Source organism: Esox lucius, chromosome 13, assembly GCF_011004845.1.
Source record: "Esox lucius isolate fEsoLuc1 chromosome 13, fEsoLuc1.pri, whole genome shotgun sequence".
NCBI lineage: Eukaryota > Metazoa > Chordata > Actinopteri > Esociformes > Esocidae > Esox > Esox lucius.
In genome coordinates, this window is record NC_047581.1 from 29963071 (window position 1) to 29990933 (window position 27863).

The 27863-nt window shown below is 44.4% G+C and overlaps 1 protein-coding gene across 6 annotated transcripts; it reads right to left on the bottom strand.

Moving 5' to 3' along the window:
* Positions 1-503: 503 nt before the first annotated feature.
* Positions 504-27861, bottom strand: zfr (zinc finger RNA binding protein). 6 transcript variants are annotated; one of them, XM_029124548.2, is made up of 21 exons: positions 27771-27861; positions 27456-27537; positions 18700-18982; positions 17755-17938; positions 16983-17288; positions 16519-16676; positions 16322-16408; positions 15934-16137; positions 14956-15235; positions 14070-14254; positions 13279-13398; positions 12484-12644; positions 10078-10252; positions 9678-9922; positions 9394-9544; positions 9129-9288; positions 6117-6214; positions 5068-5163; positions 4622-4733; positions 4412-4509; positions 504-2169 (listed from the first exon to the last, which is right to left on the bottom strand). In XM_029124548.2, exons 1-21 carry the CDS (start codon positions 27838-27840, stop codon positions 1984-1986), a joined length of 3441 nt encoding a protein of 1146 aa, XP_028980381.2. In that variant the 5' UTR covers positions 27841-27861; the 3' UTR covers positions 504-1983. The 6 variants fall into 6 exon arrangements, with proteins under 6 accessions (XP_028980381.2, XP_028980384.2, XP_028980383.2 ...); XM_029124551.2 differs by having other exon boundaries at positions 12499-12644; positions 17082-17300; XM_029124550.2 differs by having other exon boundaries at positions 17082-17300.
* Positions 27862-27863: the final 2 nt, after the last annotated feature.

A 27863-nucleotide genomic window follows, 5' to 3' on the forward strand; every position in this document is an offset into this window, starting at 1 on the left:
TGGATTGCCTTGAGAAATGCTCACTAACAGGTATATAAACATTTGTGGAGAGCATTTTACAGAACTGTGTGGACAATTGTGTTCCATGATTTCAATGGTGTGATTTGGATGTTCCTAGCCCAAATGAGGGCACATGGGGGAAAAGGCCAGAGGCTTTGACACTAATTTCACTGTCATTTGCATATCTGGCTTGTGATTGGCTGTCCTTCAGCTTAGGAACTACAGGTCTGATGTTGTTGGATTCATAATTTTCAGAGCAGACAGTTCTACACTGTAGGCTCAGTGAAATACCTGTGGCTCTACAGCACCACCACATGGGAAGATGGATACACCATCAAACTCAACAAATCAGCACATGTATCCAAGGTGCCATCATATCTTTTCCTTGTTTTGTGCAATATGTGATATTTCCTTGTCAGCCAATAATACAAACATTTTGCATTTTAAATGTTAATTCAGTGCCAGTTGATGTATAAAACAGGAAATAGGGACTAGAGACAAAACAATGAGGAAAAGTCTTTATTCTGCCCATGGTTTAGAAGCAATAGAGGCTGACAGTCAAGCATGAAAGAATGGATCTACATTTAAACAGCAATTACAACAAACAACACTACACTTGTCTTTTTAACACCAACTGGTTTTCATTTTCTATAGATTATTCAAATTAACTATATGCACATAGCATTAAACCAAGATTAGGGGCAAGCCATTAAATGTCCCAATATAATGAATCTGTAAAATCAAAAAAGTTAAAAGCCATAATACAATAACAGAAATCTGAAAACACAGCCATGCATTCAATAAACCAACCACTTTGATCTACTGCAAGTTTATAGGTATATTTTCATATGTATATATTAGAGAGCTACGTTCAGGAATAACTGCACTACTAACACAAAATTAAAAATCAGTGTTTTGAAAAATGTAGTATAACCACTCCACATCTAACATTCCTGTGTTAAACATTAGCTCACACTGGTGTCTTGGCCTTAAGCGGGACGAGACCATAGCTTTTTATTAACCACTTTAAACAGGCGTTATATGCCACTTTAAAAAGAAACTATATTCAAAAATTACAGCTTATTGGGAAATAAAACATTACTGGCGACTGATTGAAATGTGCTTCACATTGAGTAACCTGCTAACTTGCTAGACAGCCAACGCTCTGAATGTATGCAACTAGAAATAACATGCATGTTAGGCATTGAGATTTACCAGTATCCTTGTCTATTAATAACTGTAACAAACGTTAATATTTCCATAACCTGACAGACAGAAGTCTTCACCTATAAATGAAAAGTCTGTGGAGTAGTAAGTGTGGGGCTAAAGTGGCCCCGTTGTCATGGTAACGTCTACAGCTGTAAAAAATAAAATAGCGGGTAAAATTCAGCCGGGGGAGCCTAGGCCCCAACGCCAGGGCAAGTCTGAGTCAAAACAGAACATTGTGGACAAACTGGGTACTGCAGCAAGCCTTCTTAGTACAGCCGAGCAGCAAATGAAGAAGACCGGGTCGTATTTATTAGGCACCACAAATGTAAGATAACCGACTGACAATACGCTGAGTGGTCAGTGGGAAACACTCCCATCCCCCTATATTGCAAAATATTTAAAAGCATCCATTCCCCCGGTTAGGTGGCCTAACGAATACAACCCTGTTACAGTCACGGCTCACAGGACCAGGCCCATATCCAATGTTGTCTTGACCACCCACACACATCCACCCGTTAATGTCAGTGACGGAGGAACAGGCGACGCGTTCTGGGCGGACTACACTGCAGGCACACCACAACGGGCATACGACACGTTGTTGACTGACAGATCTAGCAGATGGTTGTATGAGAAAGGACGCAGTCGTCTTAAAACACGTGTCCAGGCATTGAAACCCGACAAGTGACTGTGCAATGTAATCAGCCTGGAACAAGGCCACAGACTAGTTTACATTAATAAGGGGTGAGAATGGGGGGGGGGGGAGGGGGGCATGTTCTAGTAACTACTGTCAAAATCCTTCTTGTCCTTTTTCCCTTCGCCCTCGAATCCGTCCGTTCCGTCACTGTTGTCGCGGCGACGCTTCCGGTTGTTGCGGACGTTGAATCGGGGGTTCATCTGTGGCAACGGGTCCATTCCCAGCACCTTGTGGATCTGACGGAATGCCAGCAGCCGCAGAGCAAACTACACAAACACAAAGTCCATCAATAGTGTTCAATACAATGGCCCCAGAATGAAAAATTCATAATTTAATGTAAATACAATTTCCCTTTCTTTCAAACCTGTTTATTTAAAAGAACTTCCAGCCTAGAGCCCCCAATTACGACATTTCTACAGCAACTAACTTACATCACGGAAGTACCTCAACACACCCGTTCCCAGGCCGTTTCATCATATCCCATACGCGTGTACACTCCGTACCTCAACCAAGGTTATAATCGTTAACGAAAACGAACAAAAAAACGAAAACTAGGTGGGAAAAAACAGTCGTTAACTGAAATAAAAATAAAAACGAGGCATTACAAAAAAAACAATAACTAAAACTTTAATGTGTGGTTGACCAAACTAACTAAAATAAAATTATAGAGTAAATGTTCTTAGTTTGTCTTTGTCAATGTCTTTCCTTTATTAACGCTATTTAAAACACGCAGAGTATTCGCTCAGCTGTGTTTCCTTTCCCTGCTCTCCCTTCGTCTGTGTCACTCACACCCCTCCCCTCAGTGCACACCGCGTCTCCATGAGAACGACGTTGAAGCAAGTTCGCGAAAGGTTGGTATCTCGTGAACACATTTACACAATCGCACATTAAAAAAAGTGGTATAAAAATATTTTTAATTCTGAATATAATTTCGTCAGTGTGTTAGTGTACCCGAGAAGCGATTGCGCCTTCTTTAGAAAGTTAACTAGTCGCAAGTTTGAGGTAAAATGCTCTTGAGTTTCGATGTCAAAACACTACAAGCTGTGATTCAAATATTAACTTTTTCACGCTTGAGTTTCAAATATTCCTTACCGACCCCCCCAGCGTTTTTTGCGCGTGACTTCAGTAGTCTCTCCAGCATTTGAACTCACGCCAGCATTTGAACAGTCACCTGGCTAGGTAAGGAACACTACATGCATTGCATTGCAAGCTTCTCTCGTTGACTCGAATTCTAAGAGCTGCAAAAGTTGGTTGATTTTTAACTGTAGCTAGCTAGAAAACGTCAGCTAACCGCTAGCAAACGTCAGCAACCCGCTAGCTAACAAATAGTGACCAGTAATTCAGTGCAGTGAAAATGAATAAACTATATAAAATGCATACAACTTCTAGAATGTTTTGCAATGGTTTTGATCGGTAGTAGTCGCTAATATAATTCGTTTTTGTGTATTAGTGTTGGCTGTCTGTTGGTACGTAACACTTCTTGTCCCGATTTGAATGCTTTCTACCTGGTTAATATCATTGTATGGTCTTGAAACAATTACAATCAGGAAATAAAGTTATAAACACTGTTTGAGCTAAATGTGAGTAAATAATAGCGCGGTTTTACCAGCCATTTTTACGTTACTTGTAGCTAGGCATGCTAATGGTGCGTTCTAAACATGACGTTCTAATCACACCAGTGTGATCGTATGCTTCAGGGACCACTCTAGCCTGATCACATAATGTTATGTCATTTTTACTTTTACACTGAATGTTTGCTGCTTCAATCCAGATGAGTAGGCAGAAGGCTATTGTAAATAGAACATTTAGAATAGGGTGTGAAAACTGTACAGCTGTGGTATTTGTATAGAGTGTGAATTCTGTTTAGAAGATGTGTAACGTTAGATTTTTGGTATGGCGTGTGGATTTTGGAAAAGGTAACGTTAAAGGAATTTCCATGGGGTGTGAATTTGGTAGGCCTCTAGGGTGTTAAATGTGTATATTTTGTGAAGGCGTGAACCATATTTAATATAATAAAGTTCTGTGTAACATTATTAACGAAGGAATTATTTTAACTATCCCTTTCAGATACTTTTTTCAAAACATTATAGCAAATCTACTAAATAGAGATCAGATGGCTAAAAACTTCATCTGCATTTTGAGTTCTATCTATTTATGCTCTTGGCAAAGGTCATAACAAAACTAGTGCTATACATATCATAACACTTTGCCCCTAAACAACATCGTTTTTGTTGAGTTATTACAACACAATACTTTTTCTGTCCTTTTTTAATCTTGCCCCTGACAAACAGCCCATATTACAAAAAGTCACACCAAAACTAATAAAAACCAAATTTTCAAAAAATAAAAACTAAACTAGCAAACCCACTTTAAAAACTAAAACTAAACTGAATTTGAAAACAAAGTAAAAACGAAATTAAAATAAAAACTAATAAAAAATGCAAAACTATAATATCCTTGACCTCAACACACCCGTTCCATCAAATCCCATACGTGTACATTGCGTACCTGGGCACTTGAGGTAATGTCCTCTCGCTGTTGCTCCACCATGGCTGTCAGGGTGTCGGTCGGGTTCTTCTCACACGGGTCAGCCAATCCCGGACCACCTAGTGCACAAATAAACACTCAGCTTTCTGCAAAAAATTTAATAAAAAGTAGACGGTCGTCACAGTGACAAACCGTCACCACGGTAAAACAAATAACGTAAAAACGACCTACCAGGGAGCAGGATCCCGGAGGAGATACATTCAAAGACTCGTCTGAGAGCGTCCCCGGGGCTCAGAGGGCCAGAGGCACTGCTAATGGCCTTCTCTACCAGCAGCTCCATGGCCTGGGAACCAGGAGTAGGGGGGGGGGGGGGGGGGGGGGTTTACACAGTGAAGTTAAAGTCCTATACTTCTCTATTAGTAACTGAGTGAATCCAAGTATTTTTTCCTTGTTCGCTTTCTTCAGCGAAGGAAGCCACTTCAGAACTACTGACCAGTGCATTTAGCCCCAGAACAACACGTGTAGTTCAACTTCAAATAATGCAACTTTCCCCGTATAATCACACAGGGGCTGTTAGCCAGACACCAAATTAGCCAGCCCCCCCCCCCGCCAACGTAGAAGGGCAATACATTTTCATAGGACAAACTCGATGCCTAAACACAGCCCAAGGAACTCACCCAGCTGGGGAAGGCCGACCACGTGGGGACCCTCTGGCAAAGGTCCCGCAGAATCCGGATGACGATCACACAGGACTGCAATCCATTGGCCCTAGCCTTGCGGTGCAACGACACACTCAGTTTAGTAACAGACACGGGGGGGAGGGGGGGGCGTTCTGGTCACACACCACAACAGGGTCTGTCATGGAGGCCTGAATACCACCATACACAATGGGAGCTTTGGATTTGGTCGACTGACGCCTTGTTGTGAGTTTGTACCAAGGCTGTGCCGCAATTGGTTGGAATCAGCCGCCATTTGCAGGAGTAGTTCACCTCATAACGTTAGTAAAAGTGGAGAGAGGTCACAGTTTGCAAGATGAAACAAGAGAAGTTCAGCCTTAGTTTCCTTGTCATCTTATAAACCCTGACCTCTGGATGTCCAAGTGTTTCCACAGACAGTCGGGTACTTAAGGTACAGAGTTGGTAAAGGAGTTTGAGCCTAGGGACTGCGAGAGGTTAGGGAATCTGCTTTACTGTCCTGTGCGTTTGCTATTCGAACATAGCATCGACACAGTAAACAAATCAGATGTCCCGGTTCTCTCAATCCCTATTCTTCTACTAAAATACATTTAGAAAAAAAACAAGAAAATCACAATATACAAACGCTCAACATGAAGCTCTTATCGGATGACACTTATGCAAAGTTATCTCTGCAGCCTTATGGAATTATGTTTTAACACCAAGAATACAGTCTGGTATGTAACCAAGTAAAAAAGGGGAATACAAGGATGCCAGTTTTTTCTTTCAAAGACCAGAAAATTCTAAATCATTACCATTCTAAAGTTTAACTGAATAGATATCATGAATATAAAATATTCAATCTGGTCAAAATCTTATCATTACAAGTGTACGGCATCCTTGAATATTTTTCTTTAAAAAAAAAAAACTAGTTTCTCTCAGGTTTAAAATTCACGATCAATTCCTCCATTAAAATAAAATTCAAACAAGGAATAAAAAAATAAATTCATCTCATAAGGCTACAACAAGAAAGTAAAATGATGTGTCCGAACCTGGAACCACTTAGCGTGCCGCAGAGCCGCTAGAGCGTCAAGGCATTTTAGCCTGTCCAAGACGTCCGCTGGGTCTCGCACCAAGCCCCAGGTTACATCTAAAAATGGATGAGTCGAATTGTCAAAATGGTGGTCGACTGGTTGAGGTGCTGAGGAACGGGTGTTTGACCAGGTAGAGAGAGACTCATTGGCGAGAAGATACAGACAAACAAACACATTGCCACACATACCAAGACAAGGTTTCAGGAAGGAACCAGTTAGTGAACTAGTGTCGTCTGATCTGATTAGCATTTTAAAATGAGTCAATGAAATGACCAGCAGCCTGATCTCACATTGAAATCACTAGTTTGGAGATGTAGCGCGTCACGGACGTAACGTCAGGGTCACATTGGCGTGAGGTGTTGGGGAAATGTGAATCATGAGACTGGAGTAAAATGTGAACCAAGCCTTGAGAACATCAGAAGGATGATTAATGGAAAAATCATGCATTTTCAACTGCCTGATAACTGCCTAACTTCAGGTCTGTGCAAACAATTAAATCGATCAAAGTAATTGATCATAAAATAAAATAACTGATCTGCAAGTAGGTCTTTTCTGAACTTGTGTTGAAATGTAAGACCTTCACATCTCAAAAGCTAGGTTACACCAATCCTTTATCACATTGGTTCAAATGTGTAAGAATGTACAGATCCTCAACTGGAACTCTAAGGGGGATTCCAATGGATCTCTACGATTAGTAGGAACACTAACTCAACTGCAACCGACGAGGTCCTGACATGTCCAGTGGTGTTGCATAACGACCTGGGAGTGGAGCATGAGAAGAGCTGCTGTTGACAGAGGCAATGGTAGGTGTGGCAAAGTGTTTGGGTGGTGTGAGAGTAAACCTTGGTCAAAAATCCTTCCGGAGGAGTTGGTTGGGATTCAAACCTTCTCATGGATTCTGGAGATGTATTTCCCCACTCAAATAAAAAAAAAAAAGTAAAAAGATGGCTTTGGGCTGGACTGGTAGAAAGCTACAGAGTAGGCGCTAGCAGCGGTGCGTGTTGGAAAGAATAAACTAGGAACATGGAAGCTCCCAGCAGCAAAAAGAAGGGTTAGGTTGGACGTCACAGCATGCATACCTGGCTGGAGTCAGTCAGTGGTTTGGCATTAACTCCATCAGATAGACAGTCGCACTAACTTTAAACCATTCCGACGCACTCCGGTCCAACCACAGCGCTGTCAAAGCCTTTGCCCCTGGGCTACTGAAGCGACACGCGGGCCTTGCGGCGTTCCCTGCAGCGCTCCCCCCACCTAGTGTGCACCTGCTCACTTTGACAACGGATTTAATTTCTGACCTACACCTATGCGGTCAAACCCACTGGCAGAGTGGGTAGGGGCACACTTTTGGAACAGGGTGTGAACGTCACCAAAGGGATGCTAGAGGGAACAAAGAGCGTCCCCATGACAACACTGATGTACCCTAAACATCCCACCGCAGCCTGGCAACACTCAGACCTCCTCGGCCAACGAACGCGGAAGACAGCAGATGTCATCTGAATTATTACCTACGAAGAAAATGACCTGATCTCTGTGCAGATCTGAGCTCTTTGGTGTCGAGGGGGACACCAGTTTGCTTGGGAGTACTTTGAACGGAGCACCTCGTCACCAGACAAAAGTAAGTTTTGTTTCCTGTGGGAACATGTGAACCTGGTTCCCATTTCCTGTTTCTCAGTGCTCTAGTACTTTGTATGTGTTCTGTAAGCCATTTCTTTTCAATCCTAACTTGACAAACATGCGTGCTACTCAAACTTCTGCTGCCAATCTCTTGGTGATTCCAATCCATGGGTGATTTGCGCAGAGCTCTGAGTTGTGCGCACATTTCTTAACTTAGGATTCCAACCCCACCCTCCCCATTAGTGTTTCATTTCATTTTTGTGTGTGTCTGTAAATCACACTTCTCTGGTCTGTAGTTCTGAGTGCTAATGATTGACCTGGTCGGGGAAGGGTTATTGAAGTGGTGCGACAGTGAAACAAACCCCCTGGAACACAGGAAACAAAAATGAATCTTACCTGGGGAAGATAACTATACCGACACAATGCAAACACTGATCATGCTTTGTTTGTAAGGCACAGCTTTTCAAGAGGCACTGAAGGAGCGTTACAGAGTGTAACTAAGACCTGAAGAGCTACTCTGCTGGCACGAGAGGAACGGTCACGTCACCAGAAGTGGTGGGCTCCGACTGTGATTCAAAAGCAATGACTCTAGAAATGCGAGAAACAAAGTTGACTAACCTTCATAAGGTTATTCTCAGGACAAGGCACAGATGCATGGAATAACGCATAAAGGAAAATCAGTCGGCTTATCTGCCTTCAATACAGAGGTTTTGGACAATTTAAATGATTCCCCAAACAAAATTTGCTGCCGACTCATGATATCTGCGACTACCTACATATTGGTCATTTGGCACTTCCCTAATCAAAGTAAAAAGTACTGACTATGATATGACGTTAAGAGTGAGAATTTCCTTTAACGCTTTTGACGGAAAACTAAGAAAGAGCAGTAAAAAAATTAAAATAAAGAATGACAGAGCTACAAGTGTCACGTCAGAGCTCAACCACTTCATGGGTTCAAGTTGGGAAAAAACTAGCATCTAGAAAACAGAGCACCGACTGCCCAAGAGGTAAACATCAGAACAGCCTAAAGAACAGTCATGTGGCTCTCTCAGAACAACCTATACATCCCCCATTAAAGTGCCAACAGAGTAGACTCTCCAGGACCACAAATCAATCAACAGGTATAAATTGATCTTGCGGGGTGCATTCATTTCAGCTCCTCAAGTAGGACCAGTGAGCGGACCGCTCACTTTAGAACTACCGGAACAGTCCAAAGTGTGTAAACACCACCCAACACCGGCCCAGACAGACTAAATGAATGCACCCACAGCTAGGTGGCAAAGAGCGACAGCAGGAAGGAGTGGGGTGGGGGGGGGGGGGTAGAGGGAACAGAGGAAAGGGCCTCGTCTTTCCAACCTCCATCCCGCGGTGTGGGCGTGGTAGGTGTCCCCTCCTCTCGGATGGTGGGAGAGGTGAGGGTGATGGTGACCGTCATTTTGGGTTCGCCCCCAGACATTAGGATGATGGAACAGTCCTCAACGGAACCTTTCACCTCGTACTTCTCAGGGGTCACCAACTGGCAGAGAGGTAACAGAAGTTTTGGTCGTTGTTAGTGCGTGTTACGGCAGTCTGCGTGGCAGTACGTGCGTACGGCAGGCTGCGTGGCGGTGTGCGTACGTACTGTAAGCTGTTTGGGAAGATGCTCCACTATGCGGCTCAGCAAGGTCTTGGTGGGTTTCTCTGAACAGAGCAGAACCAAGTTGACGTTCTTGTCGCCACGGAGCAGCAGTCCTTTGGCCAAAACCCCGACCCGCATCACCCCCTTCAGAGCTCTACAGGACACAAGGGAGGCATTCATTAGGGGACCCTGTTCAGAGCCATTTGGAACTCACACATTCTGGGGTGAATTCCTGAAAATGTAACAACGTCGTCCCCGCACCACCACCTCCACCCCGCTCCCCTCACCTGTCTTGGGGAATCTTGGGGACCTCTTTTTTCGCCTCCTTCTCCTCTTTCTCTTTCTCCTTCTCCTCCGCAGTGGTGTCCTTGGCCTTATCCTGGTCAATGATGATGTCGGAGACCAGCTTCAGGGCCCTCTCCGTGATGGACACGATCTTCTGGATGGCCTGCAGCTCCTCCTCCGAGGGGTAGATGGCCGCGTGCTTCGTCATCACGTAGCGGTCGTCCGAAGAGTCGGGCCGCCGCGGCGGCTGTCAAGAGAAGCAGAGTTTCGTGCCACTACAGAGCAGGCTACAGTACAGCGGTCCCATACGTAGGGAGGTGAAGGAAAACCCTGAAGAACCCACTGCACAGGGTATAGGTTTAATGGGAACATAATGAGTGAAATCAATGAGTGGTCTCTTACCACGGGGCCCTGTGGCTGGGGGATGGGCATGCCAGGCCGGACTCCCAGCAGTCCTGGGGGCCCCGGGGGGCCCTGTGGGTAGGGTCCCTCCCCGGGCATCCTGGGGCCCCCGCGCCGGTCGTCCCAGTGGTGTTCTTCCTCCATCCGACGCCAGTACATGTCCTCCTCGTAGCGCCTAGACAGACAGCGCAGGTTTATTTCAGCCGGGAAGGCTTTACACATCTGGCTTTAGGTTGAGGGAAGACAGGGCAGTTGTGTATTGCTAGTTTGAGTTAGACCACATTTACATGTTATAGAAAGATTGGTATTCTCATAACAGATTCATATTAAGGACAGGTCCAACACACAGTGATCAGAATGTAAGCAGATTTTCTTCCCCCACCAGGAGGCAGACAAATCTGCAGTGTTCCGGGCTACACCCGGGCCAGGCTCCTCACTGTTTCACCCGAAAGTTCGAACACGTCAATCACCATGTGGTGTCAGCGTTTGACTGTACTTCTACACATCCCCATCAATGAACATCATTGCTTAATTAACCCTTAGGTTATGTTATGTTAACATTTTGGTTACACTCAATGTTAGTGGGTCAAATTGACCTGAGGTGTTTAATCACTACCCAGTACTCACCATTGATATTTTAGCTGCAAACAAATGTTTGACATCCCTAACCAACTCCAATAATAATTTGTTTTATTTTATGATATAGTCCATTTAGACCACATTTACACTCATTTTGTACCCCATAAACAGAAATGTCTATTTGCTATGATGGGCAAAATTGACCAATACATTTAAATTTTCTAGACAATGTTCTGCTTAATAATGTCTACATATTATGACCATAATGACAACATCAATGATTTGGGTCAACACATGATACACACAAATGGAAAGTTAGGGAATCAGATGGAGCAGGGCTGGTCATCTCTGCACAACAAGCAATGATGATTTTCACAGAGGATAGGTTTCTGGGAAGGCACACACCACATGCTGGTCTTGTGTGACGGTTATCAAACTGGACTACTTTAGAGAATATACTGTATGAAATATATAGGTCCTCCCAGATACTACACAGTTTTTCCTGCGAGAAAAGTTCAGTTCCAATAATAACAAAGTCAATAATATCGTTTGTGAAAGGTGAGGGGTGATTTAACATTGTGTGTGTGATGTTAGACATTAAAAAAAAGGTGTTAGTGGGTGAAATACACAGATCAGCCATAAAATTATGGCCACAGACGGGTGAAGTGTTCGTGGCCTGCAGTGGTCAGTACCGATCAAGTGGTCCAAGGAAGGAAAAGCAGTGAACTGGCGACAGGGTCATGGGCAGCCAAGGCTCATTGATGCACGTGGGGATTGAAGGCTGGACCATAGCTCGTCTGTTGGTCTGATCCAACAGACGAGCTACTGTAGCTCAAATTTCAGGAATACTGGTACTGATAGAAAGGTGTCAGAACACAGTGCATCGCAGTTTGTTGCGTATGGGGCTGCGTAGCCGCAGATCAGTCAGGAGAAAAGTGCCTAAAATGGGCACGTGAGCATTATAACTGGACCACGGAGCAATGGAAGGTGGCATGGCCTAAAGAATCACATGGATGGCCGGGTGTGTGTGCACGTTGTTTACTTGGAGAATACATGGCACCAAGACACACTATGGTGAAAAAGGCAAGCCGGCAGAGGCAGTGTGATGCTTTGGGCAATGTTCTGCTGGGAAACCTTGGGTCCTGCCATTCATGTGGATGGGGGAGCCAAAAGTGGGACCTATACAATATAAGGCAGAGGGTCATAATGTTATGGTTGATTGGTGTCTCGAACATGTGACAATTCACCTCATATGACCTGGTAGAAGCACTGCAACAAACACCGACCATGGCAGGCATGGTTTTTTTGTGCAGTAATATATATATATGTGCGTGCGTAGGAGACTTGTAGTAAGGTGTAGTTTCGACTTTCAATAAGCATTTTCATCTATCCTGCACCCCTGGATCATTTTGACCCTAACATTATGAAACCAACTATATATTTTAGAGGCTCTTGAAACCGTTAAAATCTGGTTACCTTTCGTTTTATATGTTCATAAACCCAATATTGAGGATATCAAGTTTCATGCAGATCAAAATAACCTAAATGGTATTTCAGATCAATCAAAGTCTTAAAACAGGTCAATTTGACCCCAACATAACTTAAGCGTCACACCCCCAACAAAGAACAACATGCTTAAGCGTCACATCTTGTAAACTCGAATCGCAACCAAACTGTCCTGCCTAAACTGGAAGTGAAGTGACAGAGGGCACATTTTAACACCAGGTGTGATGTAGTAAATGTGAGGCATAAAACGTGGTTTAGGGAGTTCAGGTGTCAGTGAAGGATGTGCAAGAGGAGATGTGCTGGCGCGTGCGTGAGACCCACCCCATGTCTTCGTACCTCATCTCCATCCTCCACCTCTCCTCCTCCTCCCTTCTCCTCCAGTACTCCTCCTTCTGTAGCTGCTTCCTCATCTTCTCCTCCTGGATCTTCCTGGCCCGGATAGACGGCTTTACTTCCACCTGCAGCTCCGGGTTCACCTTTTTCTACAGGAAACAAATCAAATCAAAAAACTGGGGAACGCAAAGTCTGGGAAAGAAAATTAAACGTTAGAAATTCCTACCAATACATGCGGTTATTCATAACCTATACATACACTATTGTACAGTGGAGACAAAGAAATCAATCCCACACTGGTAGAATACATTTCTCCACATTTGAATCACAAATCCTAAGTAGGAAAGAAAGCAAAAAATCTGCATCCACTATTCCTGCATTATAAATCGGTTCTTCTAACATACAGCATTGACAACTTAAGATGAATTCGGTCCAATCAAATTTAGCGGAGTAGAGCTTGAACAACATCGCCGTACCAGGGCACAACAGGATCATTAAATTACTGGCTTCCAAAGAGAATTCGGCAACTTTTAGCTAGCTAGTCACCTTGCAGAACAACATATTACTCTGGAGTTGTATTTCTGTCTTTGCCAGATCAAAACCTGACTTCATTTTAGGCTGTTTTCTTGCACAACAGCTGAACTCAGCTCAAGGGTGACTGGCTTACTCTTTTACTTCCATGAAAACATGCCACTGCGAACCGGACAGAAACACGGTCCAGAAAGGACCACTTTCAACACCGGAGCATGATGGACCTAAGGGTCTGTGTGCAGTCCCACTTACTTTGTACTGCAGACGGTGCCTTCGGCCTTTCAGGTGCATCTCTTTGGCGTTGGGGTCGTTGAAGCTACATTCACACAACTTACAGTGGAAGCGGATCACCTTGCCTTCGTCATTACGCACCTACAGAAAACAAACATTGTTGGGTTCATCCCTGGTATAGTATTTCATTTTACAAGATAGTCATGTTTGTGATAGTGTGTAGATGGATGGCAAACAAAATCTACTCTTTCAATAACATTTTAAGTCTATAAGAAACGCGGACAAAGTAAAGGGGCCTGAACCACCTTCAGAGGGCACTGAATATACAGCTGAACAGTTGACCAGACTGAAACTCACCAGGAAAAGGACAATACCTTGAAAAGCTTAGGAGCGACTCAGGCTCAAATGCCTTGTTTTATACAGTAGCTTAACACAAGTTGTTGATGTCTTGGTGCACTGACTAAGAACACAATGCTATGAGAGACAAGTTACTGTGGTAATTTGAGGGGTTGAAATTTAAGTGCCATTACACACTAAAATGGAAAAAACATCTAGTGCATTTATTTAATCTGAACTCAAGCACTGTCCATAGTTTACAATAACACATAGTAGGCCTTTAACTTAAGGCACTGCTTTTTAAAGTGAAAAGGTTGTTTTTGAACGCATCCTGAACATTGCAATTAAAGTATATTGGATTAATCACAAATCATTATTTTGATCAGTTGGCTGCACTAATAGAAATAAAATGTTAATATATATCCACGCACGCACGCACACGCACAGGCCATTCAAACCTTTGTTCTCAAACATACCTCTTCCACATAGTCATGCCCAACAGGCTGCACATCATTCTGCAGGGCTGCTAGGGTGGACAGCGAATCAGAGGACTCATTCTTCATCTCCTGAGGTTGGGGAACCAATGAGGGTGGTGGAGGCTTGGCTGCCTCCACCTTCACTTCCTCGGTCACCTTCCCAGTAGTCTGTAGTTTGTTTCCACCTGGGCACAAGAATTCCAAAATCAGACCTGATGAGGTTCTATAGAATTCCAGAACATTCACAGAAGGCAGATTTACAGGGACCAGATGTCAAAGAGTCTAGCCAGTGGAAGATGAAAGCCGGCATTACTTATCAAGAAACTAGATCATAAATTGTTTTCGTTTCCAGTCTGAAGTTGGGGACATAAAAGGAACTTGTCGAGTCAGATAATGTGATTATACAGGAACATGCCATACCACAGCATCCGCTAAACGGCCAGCATCGGCTCAAACACAGAAGACATTCTTGTGATTTAAAAAATAAATAATTTACTGGTCAAACTGGGCTGTCTGAAAGCAAGCCCTACAGCGCGCCGGGCCTCACGTTGGCCCAGGCAGTCATCTCAGACGCCAGCAGGGGTTCAGGATCTCTCCATTGGACCTGCACAACCCCCTCCCTCCCTTTTCACACCTTTCTTTGTAAACTGCTTAAATCACCTTTCTTTCCCATTCTGACATTCAGTTTGGAGTTCAGGAGATTGTCTTGACCAGGACCACACCCCTAAATGCATTGAAGCAACTGCCATGTGATTGGTTGATTAGATAATTGCATTAATGAGAAATTGAACAGGTGTTCCTAATAATCCTTTAGGTGAATGTATGTACTATAAAGCTAACAACCCCCTCCCCCTCAGAAGCCCAATAAAAAGCAGCCTCTTCTTACCAACAAAGTTAATCTTCGGGGTGTTGTTCTTCTTCACAGCTGCGGTGGCATTGGCTGCAGACAGACCACTCTGGGCTTGACCCTTCCCAAGCCCGGACCCCACACTGCCCTGGTTGACGATGTTTACAGACTTCAGGTAAGAGCTGGAGGAGGGTGTGGTGGTGGTGGTGGGGGCCGGGATCTTGGAGGGGGCTGCCGTGGTTGCAGTGGGGGTCTGGGTCACCACACTGGGCTCTGTGGAGGGGATGGGCTTCCCCAGCTTGGTGTGTAGCTTCACCACCTGACAACACCAAAACCAGGATATTACAGGCACCATACTGCAGGGACATTAACACTAACCTAACCAGACAGAGGGATTCCACATCCAGCAGGACCAAACCATGATTTAATACAGCATGCAAGTTTATGTATATAGCACTGTTCGACCAATCACATTCAATATTATGGCGTTCAAATTATCCAGGCGTACAGCAACTGACTGCACTTCTTGTTGGAGGCCGATATGGCCTCCATAAACTGAGCATTGGTACTCATTAAAATATACATTTTCTTAATAGAGTTTACTTGAACACCCAGGTTGATCAGTGATTCCAAAAATACAAACTGATTTTCTCTGACAGGACAGAAAGACAACTTTTGTTACCAGGAATAGCGACCACAGGCCAGAGAAGAAGGCTGCAAATGGCATTTTAATCAAACCAACTCTGCAGCAGTGACAGGGTGGGCAATAGATCTTTTTCCTATGGAATATGGGGTGCCATTTTAATGTACCATCTAGTCAACTCTCACCCTCCAGGGTCCAGAGCCTGCCGGTTCTGATCTACCTCATCTTTAATGTCACCCACCTGGTGTCCCAGGCCTAAATCTGTCCCCGCTCAGAGGATTGCAAAGATGAAACCAAAGCGTCAATGAGCTTGTTCACGGTATATATGTCGGGTAGTTGCCATGACAACCGCCGATGTAGAAGGGCATCTGTACCTTCTGGTGCTTGGCGCCTCGGATGTGGGCAGCGTACGCGTCGGCGCCGGTGCAGGAGACGTCACAGAGCTCACAGCGTAGCTGGTTCTGGGTCCCGCGGGCCGAGCCCCCACCTCCACCCCCGCCACTGGTGCTGCTCTGAGACACCTTCAGGGCCGCCTCCTTTTTCTTGTGCTTCTGCCCCTCCAGGTGCTCCTTGTAGGTCTATTTGGGGGAGGAGGAGAGGTTACAAAATGGCACAACTCACAGGAACGGAGACTTCACAGTCATGAACTTGACCAGTGGCAACACTTCAAGGGACATTCAGAGACCGGGTGAGAGGAACAGAAGAACTGAAACGGAACAAGGGGCTGCTTAGCCCACAGACAGGTGAGGCACGAAAGGTCACCTGAGGTCCGGCGCAGCTGATCTTACAGACGTCACAGTAGTGGATCTGTGGGGGTTTAGGCGGCTGCTTGGGTTTCAGCTGCTTGTTCTGGAATGTGGGGGGGGCGGGAGAGAAGGGGGTCACTTGAGTTCATTACAGGTCACCAACGACAGCGGACAAGACTAAACGCACAGGTGAGCTGGGAACAGCAATCTGACCTGGAAGGGAGGCTTCTTGGTGAAGGTGCTCCCGGTCCAGGCCGCCGACGCTGCCACCGCGGCCACCGCCTGCTTCTGCTGCTGCTGTTGCTGCTGCTGTTGGTAGTAGGTGGAGGCAGCGGAGTACACAGCCGCTTCGTAGCCCGAGTACGAGGTGCCTTGTGTGGGGGGGGGGGGGGGGGGGGGGGGGGGGGGAGTTGAAGAGGGGAGGGGGTTCAGAAGAGGGACACCAGACTTGGCACAGGCCGGTGGGGCACGCAGCTCGGTGGGAGGGGGGGGCTGCGAGCGGCACGGTCACAAAACTACACCGGCAATGACGAAATTTACACAAGGTTTTCCGGACACCTCGGGAGATCACCGGAGGACTCCCGGTGATGGGGGACAACACCACGGAAACCCGTACACCAGGAGCCATCCGGTTACCGAGACGTCCGGAACCCCCCCATTTTTTTTTTAATGCTTACCAGGGTAGGTGCTATAGGTGGGGCTCTGGGAGTAGGTGACGGCGTTGGTGGAGTAGGTGGTCGGCAGGTAGTGCATACTGGCTACAGCGTCGTGCTTACCGGAGTAGGTGACGGCGCTGGTGGAGTAGGTGGGGCTCTGCGAGTAGGACGGCACGACGGAGGCAGCGGCGACCGGCTGCACTGTGGAGGAGACGGGGTAAATGGAGAAGGTGGAGGTGGCGGGGGAGGGCGTGGCGGGCTTGATGGCCGTGACCTGACGGGACTGCTGCGTTTGGGTGTAAGGGGTCAGGGCGGCCTGGCTGTAGCCTGTTTTCGGGGCTGCAGAGGAAGAGGCAGAGACATTAAATTTAACCGAGATTAAAAATAATTTAAAAAGACTGATTTCAACATGGGGAGCGGGGGGGATGCGAGAAACGACTAGCCCGTTTTGAACACCGCAAGAGGTTTGATCAACAGGTAAAATGGTAAACCAATCAAGAACAAGATATATTTCAACAAACGGACACGGTAATGCAATTCAGGCCATAGGGGGTGTGGCACGTGGCTGATACACCACGATGAATCGCCGTCCTCAGACAGCAGTCTACTGGCCACACAGCACAAACCAAAGGCGTTGCACTGCGTAAACACGCCAGAAAAAAAAAACTGCTTCCAGCCATAAATGGAGTGTGGTTCACTTTCCTCGCTTGCTTCTTCGGGGGTTTTAATAAGGGGCCCGAATACGATATACATACGAACGAACTGGGAAACGAGATGGCGTGGTCCTCATCACCTTGCAGGGTCTTCTTCCAGGCGGAGTCCCAGGGAGCGTTCAGGGAGGCTGTCTGGTAGTAAGACTCTGCGGTGGGCTGGGGCTGAGCGGCCGCCACAGCAGCACTGGCCACGGGCTGCTGGTAGTACTGCTTGGGGTCATAGGCTACCGCCGGGGCCGTTGACCGAACGTAAGAGTAGGAGTCCTGCACAAAGAGGCATTTTATCAGGTTCTCTAGATGGCCTTTGTGTATGACTAGCTTGCTGAATCGTAAATGCAATGCTTTTCTGCCATCTCCTTTAAATAAAATCGTCTGGAAGGTAAACTACTCATTTCTAACTAATGATATGCCATGCTTCAGATAAATCTGGAAAGATGCCCAATAAAGTTGATCCGTTGAGATTACACTCCTAACAATTCCAACCGATTGGCCAACCAATTATTGTAAACAGGATAACAGACTCAAAACTCATGTAGTTTATGGGGTAGGAAAAAAATCATAAGCTGCTGTTTAAAGTATCTAAAATACCTCAATCTTTTAGCCATTTGGTGATAAAAACAGCATCTGGGCACCAGAAGGTCTGAGACATTCAAAGAATGAGTAAAGAGAACCTGAGGTCAAACACCTTTATTCCATCTGTGCTGAGGATTCTCATGAAAAACAACAAATCAATTTCGACTAGATCAATTTTTTTTATTAAATAGACATTTTCCAAAATAACAAAAATAGGTCCAGCCACACTGCTTTAAAAAAAAAAAATTATATATATTTTTTGAAAAACCTTGCCTGTAGTTGACGAAGACATTTCTTCAACTTGGTTGATTAGCTTTTTAATGGTTTTCAGGGGGGCTATTGAACCCTGACCTCCAGCCAGGAGCCACATACTCCCAAGGAGAAAGAGTTACTCCTGGCAACCAGCTCACCTCACACCACCCCCCACCCCCCCCCCCCCCAGCCTTAGTTACCTGGTAGTTCTGAGATGTGACAGGCGGAGGTGGAGGCGGGACATCCGGCTGCCGTTGCGCGTAGCCATAGTCAGCAGCAGCATGTGCCGGCTGGTACCCCCCATAGGCCGCCGCGGTGGCAGCTGCCGCCACGGCAACAGGGGCAGGCCTGGCTACGGCAACAGTGGCACCGGCAGGGGCGTAGGCTGCCGCCACGGTGTGGGCCGCCACGGGTGCCTGGTGTACAGTGTAGCTGGCCACGGTGGTTGGGTGGGTGTAGGCCACCCCCGCGGCCGGCTGCTGACTGCAGGAGGGGCAGAGAGAAGGGGAGGGGCAGAGAGAAGGGGAGGGGCAGAGAGAAGGGGAGGGGCAGAGAGAAGGGGAGGGGCAGAGAGAAGGGGAGGGGCAGAGAGAAGGGGAGGGGCAGAGAGAAGGGGAGGGGCAGAGAGAAGGGGAGGGGCAGAGAGAAGGGGAGGGGCAGAGAGTCAAGCATTTTTTGTAAGTTCATCACCCGTTGCGACTGCCAATTGACAGCAACTATCCTACATAGCATTTGGAAGTGTCGGTGTAAATTCAAACCCTTTGTAAACAATTATACAAACAAAAGACATCTATCGTTTCAGTGTCTCTTAATGTAAACAAGCCCATGTCGGGTTGTCAAATGAGAACCAGGAACCAGACACACAAAATCCCAATTTCCTCTTGGGACCAAAATATAAATCAAACCAGATTCTCATAATCATGTAGCCTAGCAATCATGCATCAACTACTGTTTGAATATGAGTGGGTAACATGAAACAATGACAGCAATTCAGAATTCATTCATCTGAAGGAACACCTTGAATCTTTGTGGCAGCAATTGTCCCACAGAGGTGTTATCTAACTGCAGAGCCAGAAAGGCAGAGGATTGAGAAAGAGGAGACATTCAAGAAATAATTGTTTTCCCTGATGAACAGCAGACCAAAAGAGGTTGTGTGTTGAGCAGCGGTGTCTCGCCACTGGCCTGTTTATCAAAGCATACACTCTGAACACCTCCGGCGCCTCCAGTTAAGTGAGCACTCAACGCTCTACCTCTTTCTCTTCAAAAAGAACTGCCACAAAATTCTGAACGCCAAGTTTGAAAAAAGTCTGTTGGTCCATTCACAAAAAAATGAAAACAAAACAAGACATTGGTTTGAATAGAGTTGCTGTCCAGTGAGATTACTACATAAAACCCCATTTGTCCCATTCGAGGGACAGACACCCCGGGCCCATTCAAGGGACAGATTTCCAAAAAATATTCCTAGGAGAAATAATGGCCAACACGTCTACCGGCTCGCACGCCACACATTTCAGTCGGGTGCAGCAGAATAAAGGCCTCCATCTTGTGTCAGTCTTAATAAGAATAATTTAAAATGGCTGATGTGGTCCTGGTAAGACATCATCCTATCGCTGCCTTGACACCACTGATCAACATCCTGTCAAGTTCACCAAACGACCGGCCCTTCATGATCAGGGGGCATGGGGCAATATATTTATGTACACAAACTTTAATGAGCGACTCCATCCAAGGGAAACGGTCATGTTAAACACACAAACCAAGTGCCTCCCCAATGAACTTGACAGTCACAGTACCACCGGTGAAGCAGCAGCAATATCAGGCAACAAAATGAAGGTTTCCGGCTAAACATTTTGCCATGCTTCCGGTCTGACAAAACAGATACGGCCCACACCACAGGACATCGGACACCAGCATCATCTCAGGATGTTCACGCACAAGCTCTGAGCTACATCTCAAATCAGAGTTGCAGGGCCATTCTCCAAAGCAATGACACGGAACACAAAATGTGATCATGGACTGCCCTGCCGAGACTGTCATTTTGGTAGTGAGTATCTCACCCCAAAGGACTGCTCACAGACTGGGCTCAGAGGGGCAACAAGCTCTGCCTGGTGATGCCAGTAAGAGCTAAGCTCGGCCAAAGTCAAACTTTTGGCAAGCTTGTCAGCTGTTGCTGTGGCAATCGTGCCTTACATGCATTTCAAAACACACAAGTTACTGCACACTAGGGGTTTAACCATACACTTATCTGTACCGCTCGGCTCGGTACTCGCTGTGATCCGGATGAATACAAACTCACTTTAACTATGCGCGTTACTTGTGTGCGGAACTAAACTCAGGCCAGAGACTAATTCGGAGCGGTAACTTAGCAACTGACGTTGCCAAGCGCTGAATAGCAAATACCATAATACGTACTACAAGTATGTGCTGTTTCGTGTATATAGTAAGCTAGTATGCCAGTATTGGGACCGAGAGGGACGTACAACCTTATCATAAAACTGCATCTGAACGTTTGATAATTGTCGCGCATTAATGTCACACATAGTTTGAATATTTAGCTAGACATCATTAAGCATTGTGTTAAACTCACTAACGTTTCTTATCGAGTTCACTTCAACCACAAATAGCAATCTATGAACTGTGTGGCTTTGGCCACTGGCTGTTTTTCACAGCTTACAAGCCAGTCATACTAACATCTTACTACTTGGAATAGTCATTGAGCACTTGCTAGGGAGACTAAAGATGAACTTGGCACTGACAAAGCCATTTCATGGCACAGTAACATTTGTTTTTTTCTTCATGTGTGAATGACATCAACATTGGTGACTTTAACGGACTTTCATCAAGTGAAAAAGACAAGAGGATTGTGGAAACCCCTCTTTTATTGTTAAGGGGTTGTGGTCTATATTACCTAATACATTGTTCTGCCCTCTGCTAGCCTTCACTGCACATTTAGAATTGCCATTTGTACTGCATTTGCATTAATTTCACATCCATACATTCCACTTGTAACATGCACCAAATACTTGTACATTTCCTGCCCTCTTTTATTTGCACTCCTGGTTAGATGCTAACTGCATTTCATTGTACTGTACTTGTTCAATAACAATAAAGTGAACTCTAATCTAAAAAAAAAACGAAAAAAAAAAACGAAAAATCATGAACGGATGCATACTTTGAAAGTTCACCATAAATACTACACCATCCAGGAACTTTTGGCATAGTATTTTTAGTGTTGGTTTTGGACATCTCTAGCATGCTAATCTGGCCTACCATATAGTATGCGATTTGAGTTTCAGCACGTTATGCAGCCTTCTAAATAAATATAGTTAACACAAACGATAAGCCAGACATTGAGCACCCTCCTGTATCCTTCAGGTCTTAATAAATTACATGTAATGTTTTGTCTCTTTTTTCCACTGTACCGAACCGTGACTTTTGCGAACCATTACATCCTTACCATACAACCAAGAAAGTATCCTGGAAAAGTATTGCAGGTTTTGGGTATAACACCAAACGCTACACAAGTTTGTCATTACAAGTACCACCTTGATTCAGGCCTAAAACTGTTGTGTATATACTGTAGTGTTTATGGTTTTTACAGTGAAATCATCCTGGCACAACACTAACATACAGCTTGTGGTTGGGAACTATAGCTGTTTTGGATACAAATACTGGATAACGGAATGGGGTTCTAGGACCAAAACCACAGAAAGCCATACACCGTCTGAAATCAGTTTAAAAGGACAATTTATAAAAACAACAAGTCCAGACATTGTACCATAAAAGGGATCCAACTAAACAGACATGTCTATGTATGTTGGGGTTATTTATACCAAACTCCTGAATATAACCTGTACACCATACATACACATACATGTATGACAATAATAGGCAGTTATTGTAGGACAGTGTGATATCAGTTGCCTTTTATAAGTAAAAAGATTAGATGCGTCGCCTAGGCATCAGTCATTCATTCTAATCAGATTTGGATTCTGGGTTTCATTTCATCAATTTAAAACAGAGTTCCTAGACCACAGCCCCTGAGTCTCTGAAGCCCTTTGCTAACTGTACCAGGGGCTAACGAGGAACGCGCTTGGCTAATGGATCACTCCTACTGACAGTGAATCATGCGCCTGCAGCTTGCTATATTAAGACCGTAAGCCTATTCAGAATTGGGTAAATCTGCTTTTGAATAATTTGCACTGCTGGATTCCAACCAGATGTATTAGACTCAACACAACACAGATGAGAACTATACAATCACTAAATAAAGCCAAGCCTTTTTAGTTCTTAAAGGGACACGAGGATGCGGAATGGACAGGGCATAATAAACGGAGAGGACTGATAGGAAGATGTGTTGCACTCTAAGTGAAGGACAGTCCCTTCACCTAAACAAACAATGTTGTGTCTGTGCACATTAAATGCATCTGCATTTCTCAGGCGAGTTCAGAGCGAGAACGATTGTGGATTGAAACAGTCTTTGCCTGTATTCTCTAATAATACAGGGCTCAGCTCTGAAAGACATGTCTCAGATAATTTCACAGTAAATAAAAAAGGTTGATAAAACAGGCAGAAGTCAAAATATTTTGTTACGCCCACATTTGATGAAACATTGAATGGTGGAAACAAGTGTCGAAAATGAGTTTGCCCATAGTACGCCAGGGTTCCAGTGTCCCAGGAATGGGTCACCCACTTGGTCAACAGAACAGTGTAACCAACAAAAACACACCCAGCCAGCGACTGGCCTCTAGGGCAAAAACAGCTCCTTGATGACAGAGGTCAAAGGAGGATGGCAATTTTTTTTTTAATCACAACTGGCAGTTCACAAAAGGGAGAATAGTGGTACAGTGTTTGACAGAGCAGCAGCTCATAACTCAGCACCCGGGCTACTGTACCAGAGAACCAAACCGGGATCCGCTCCAATCAGCTGACAACCAGACAAGGCTCGGCCGAGCCCGCGATCACAATGGACAACTGAGAAGTGCGAAACCCTTGCTAGGGTCAATCCTCGCACTATGACCCAAGAGAGCGTCTTTGCGACCAACGACACAGAGATCCTGGACATTAGACCGGCAGTATTTTCCATTTTCTAGACATCTGCCGGCCATATGCATTGGGTGTGTAACCCATTGGAAGATCCACACACAACACAGAATGACGACAGACATGTAGACTGCGGGAAGTCTCAAGGTAATACAAATAAGCCTCTGGCAGTGTCACAAAACATAGCGCAACGTTCTTAATTACAGCATTCCGACTCGGTTTCAACTTGTCCCCCTCCCCACTGTGGTACAACAAAGAAAACAATTATTATACATACACCTAAACCATCTAAGGAGCCATTCAACAATCTCAAAGTATAAACCCTTCCATGTTCTGCATAATAGCTCCACAGGCTAAATGTATAACTCCATAGAATTAACATGGAACATGAAGCCAGTTGTAGGATTGCAAAAAAGGATTCCACTACCGTTTATTAAAAAACACTGCAGACTTGACCAAATGCTTCATTTAACATTTTAATTAGTCACAAAATGCTTAAGATATACACTTGAGAAACTTTTCATTGAGACAATGCTGAAACTAATCAATTGGCATACGTTAGCCACATTATTTTTGCCCAAATTAACATTGAATTTGCAAATTCAGCAGGTTATGCTCATCACAAATGATCAGCTGTCAACTCATTACTCAATGTTCTTACGCACAAGCACTTTCCTACCTAGCCTCGTGAGAACACTTTAAAGCCATACAAAGGTTTCAAAATCATTACAAATCATGAAACATGATAGACGTTAAATGCTTGAATTTAAATAAAAACATTTTAGAAGGAAAAAATGCCATGCGACATGGAAAACTTTGAAGGAACCATTGAAGGAACCATTATGGATCAGCAGCAAATTCTAAAGGACATCAAGTTGTGGGTCTGAAATTAGGCTGACATGCACCTGGGTCCCACAGTGAAAGAAGAATCCATAACAAATGTACTTTAGATGGGACACAGAGTCCATGCCGTCCACTATCATTAGACTCTTGGTCAAAATGGGCATTGTCAGGGCAGTGAAAATAATAAATCTCTGATATTAACCTGCACCGATGGACTTCCATTGCAGAAGCTGCGGGTATGTCACTATCTGTACGAAATAGACTCTCCGCAGAAAACATCTTTACCACATTCTGGCCAATATTTTATGACATTCTAGAGTAAGAGGTTCACCCAGTTAGCAATGAGCGCTGCTCTTGGTCATGAGAGAACAGATCATTTCCATTCGGTCCTCACTCCGCACACTGGTAGGCTGCACGATCACGCTCATTTTGCACTCCAGAGAAGTCAAGTGATATTTGATAATATTTCCTGCTTAACATGATTTACGTCAGGGTGGAAAATCAAGGTCTAAGACATCTTGAGTTATTTAAATAGTTTGCCGTCTAGGCAAGGTAATCACAGGCTGTGTGTATGTGTGTGTGTAACGGCCAAGTGATGGTCGGTCTCATCTCTGGCTCCTAATACAATAGTAAAATGTCTCTAGTGTCATGTTCTATTTCATTCAGTGGACATTTAAGAAGGGCATAGACTTTCAACACAAGACAAAACAAATAAAGGAGTCGGTTGGTTGCATTTACTGAAACAAACTGAGGGTTATGCGGTCAGGGGGGAGGGGGTTACTTTGTTCCTTAAATTAATATACACAATAATATTTTGACTCGGGTTCCCTTTAATACAAATGGTTGGGATGAAGATCTGACCACAAAGTGATAACAGGAAGTAGTTTTCCACAATGGCGTAAATATCAACCCAGGGAGAGTCTTCCCAAGCCAAGACCAGATAGTGTCACGGAAATCAACAGTGCTGGACTCCATGTATTAGCTATTCAAAACAGGGGTGGCAGGTAAAGACAGTATCGTGGCAGAAATGTGCCACGATAGGCTAGAGCGTGGATACTGGCACTGATGTATGGAGATAGGTTGTGGCAACATTTTCGACTAAATACTATTGCAATGAGACACCAATTCTGCTAATGAATATGCATGTTTCTGTTTCAATATAAATGCCAGATTTCTGTTGGCCAAAAATAAGAGGAAAACGAAAAAGGGAGCAAGACTGCCCTCTGTTCCACCAAAGACAATCAAGTATCAGTTAGAAAGGGGGCCCCTCTCTCTCATATGGGCATTATCATATTACTACAAGATTAATACTGAATTGTATTGTTCTATGTGGTAGGAGTTACTGGAGTAAACGCTGGAATACTTGGACACTAAGTAATCTCAAACTGTCATCTGGAGAAATTGTTAGTTCTATAGTTCTGAAGTTTAGTTAGTGGAATTTGACCTATACACAGGGTTGGGTAGGTTTCTTTTTAATGCAGAAAGGGTATTGACATGGTAGTATATAAAAAAGATATCCGTAGCTTTTCACGCATACATTAATAAAGTAATCCGATGTTATGCTCAACAAACATCAACATTGTCAAAACGTTGCAGAAACCCCAGGCACCGAACGCACGTTTTCAATCGTGAACACCCGCACACAAATAAGTTTTAGTCGCGGGAATGTAACATTATTAGGGCCACCAGCAATTGATTCTCAAAACGCAAATGATAGAAAAACTGTGATTAGACATATGCACTCTTAGTCAATGTTGTCAGCAGCCAATGATAACCAATGGATGCAATATTCTGAGATGCAAAGCAAGCAGAATCACATGGTCTTCCTGTATGGACGGTTGCTCAAATGCATATCATCATCCTGCTACAGAGTGCCAACACACCTTTTCTCCTTAAATATAGTGATTCATAACAATGTTTTATCTTGACGGCTGCCCATGTTACAGCAATCTAACAAATAGATGCCTAATCTTCAAAAATATTTCCGGTTGGCAGTGTTGTTCAGTGCATTTGACAAATAAACCTTGAAAATTTAACTATATAATACTTCAACTAATATATAACACGATCGAGGTAGGCCTATCGCCTATCATTATTCTGAGAAAGATGCGTCAAGTTTAACTAAATCACCTTAAAATGAGTCTGCTAATATAGATACTGTTTTTACCAATTAAGCTAGCGCTTCATCAGTCACTAAACTGCTTATGCGCGTCCACGTTTTCGCACGATGATCACACACAACTGAGGCCCACAATCGTAATTTTGGCTTAAATAACTATGTTTTTAAAACATGTTATTAAAATTAAAAAAACATTCATGCATCCTGTCATAATTATTTTGAGCACCCACTCTTTTTCAATTGAAGTAATCCAAAAGTTACTCCCCAACTCTGCCTATACGTATAGCGCATAACTAAGGAAAAGCACAGTAGATATACTTGGCTCCTAGAAATACAGTAGTTACCATTCTAGAGTATTTTACTGTGAATATATTTTTGTTATGGCAATTAAAGGAACATGATATACTGCGTCATACCGTTACCGACCAACTGTAAATATCGTGATACAATTTTTTTGTCTGTATCGCCCAGCCTCAATTCAGACGCGCTTCCAGGTTTGTGTGATACTGTAGGTGACAGAACGATAAATTCGTTAAGCTACGTGTTACCAACTATAAACAAATATCGAAGAGTAAATCTATTCAAACATTTTAAACCGAAATTGTTTACAAAACATGTTGCCAAGATTTGATTAATAACAATCTTAAATAAAGGCTTAATAGTGTAAAGCAAATATATTTTACTTGACTATCCGGCCATTTGCTACAGTTAGCCAAGTCCACTTATCGTTAGCAAGTTGCGAGCAAGCCGATGGCAGATTCCTACTCCGCAGAATACCTCCTCGCTACTTGCTAGTGTTACCATCCCTACCACCCCTCCCCCAATCAGAAACAATAGCAACCTAGTTACTGTACGGCGTATCACTCAGAACCGCTGCACAACATTAAAATGGTATCGACCGGTGATGGATCGCATATTTGACAAGCCCGGGTCGAACGAGTCGCATCATACCTGTACTGCGCAGCAGCACCGTGGGTAAATCCAAAGTAGTTGCCGGTAGCCATTTTGGCATCTTCACCAAGCCGGCTGGGCACTGCAGAGAAGGGACAGATAAAACGAGGGTGAATGGTAGGCTAGCGCTGATTAGCGAACATTAGCCAGCTACTGTGTTAGCACCAAGACCCCCGCATAATGCAGAGGCTTAAAACAGGCAGAAAGAACACCTCAAGGACGCACCGATGAAACACGGCATTCTCCGTAAATGATATACATTATTAACTGATAATGTTCTCATCCATTTGATTGTTTTTATTAACATCTACTCACCATAGGTGAAGGAGACCACGGGACATATGGGAATCATTGGGTTCGTATTCTCTGACGAACTCTGACTCATAACCCTGCGTATTTATATGAGAA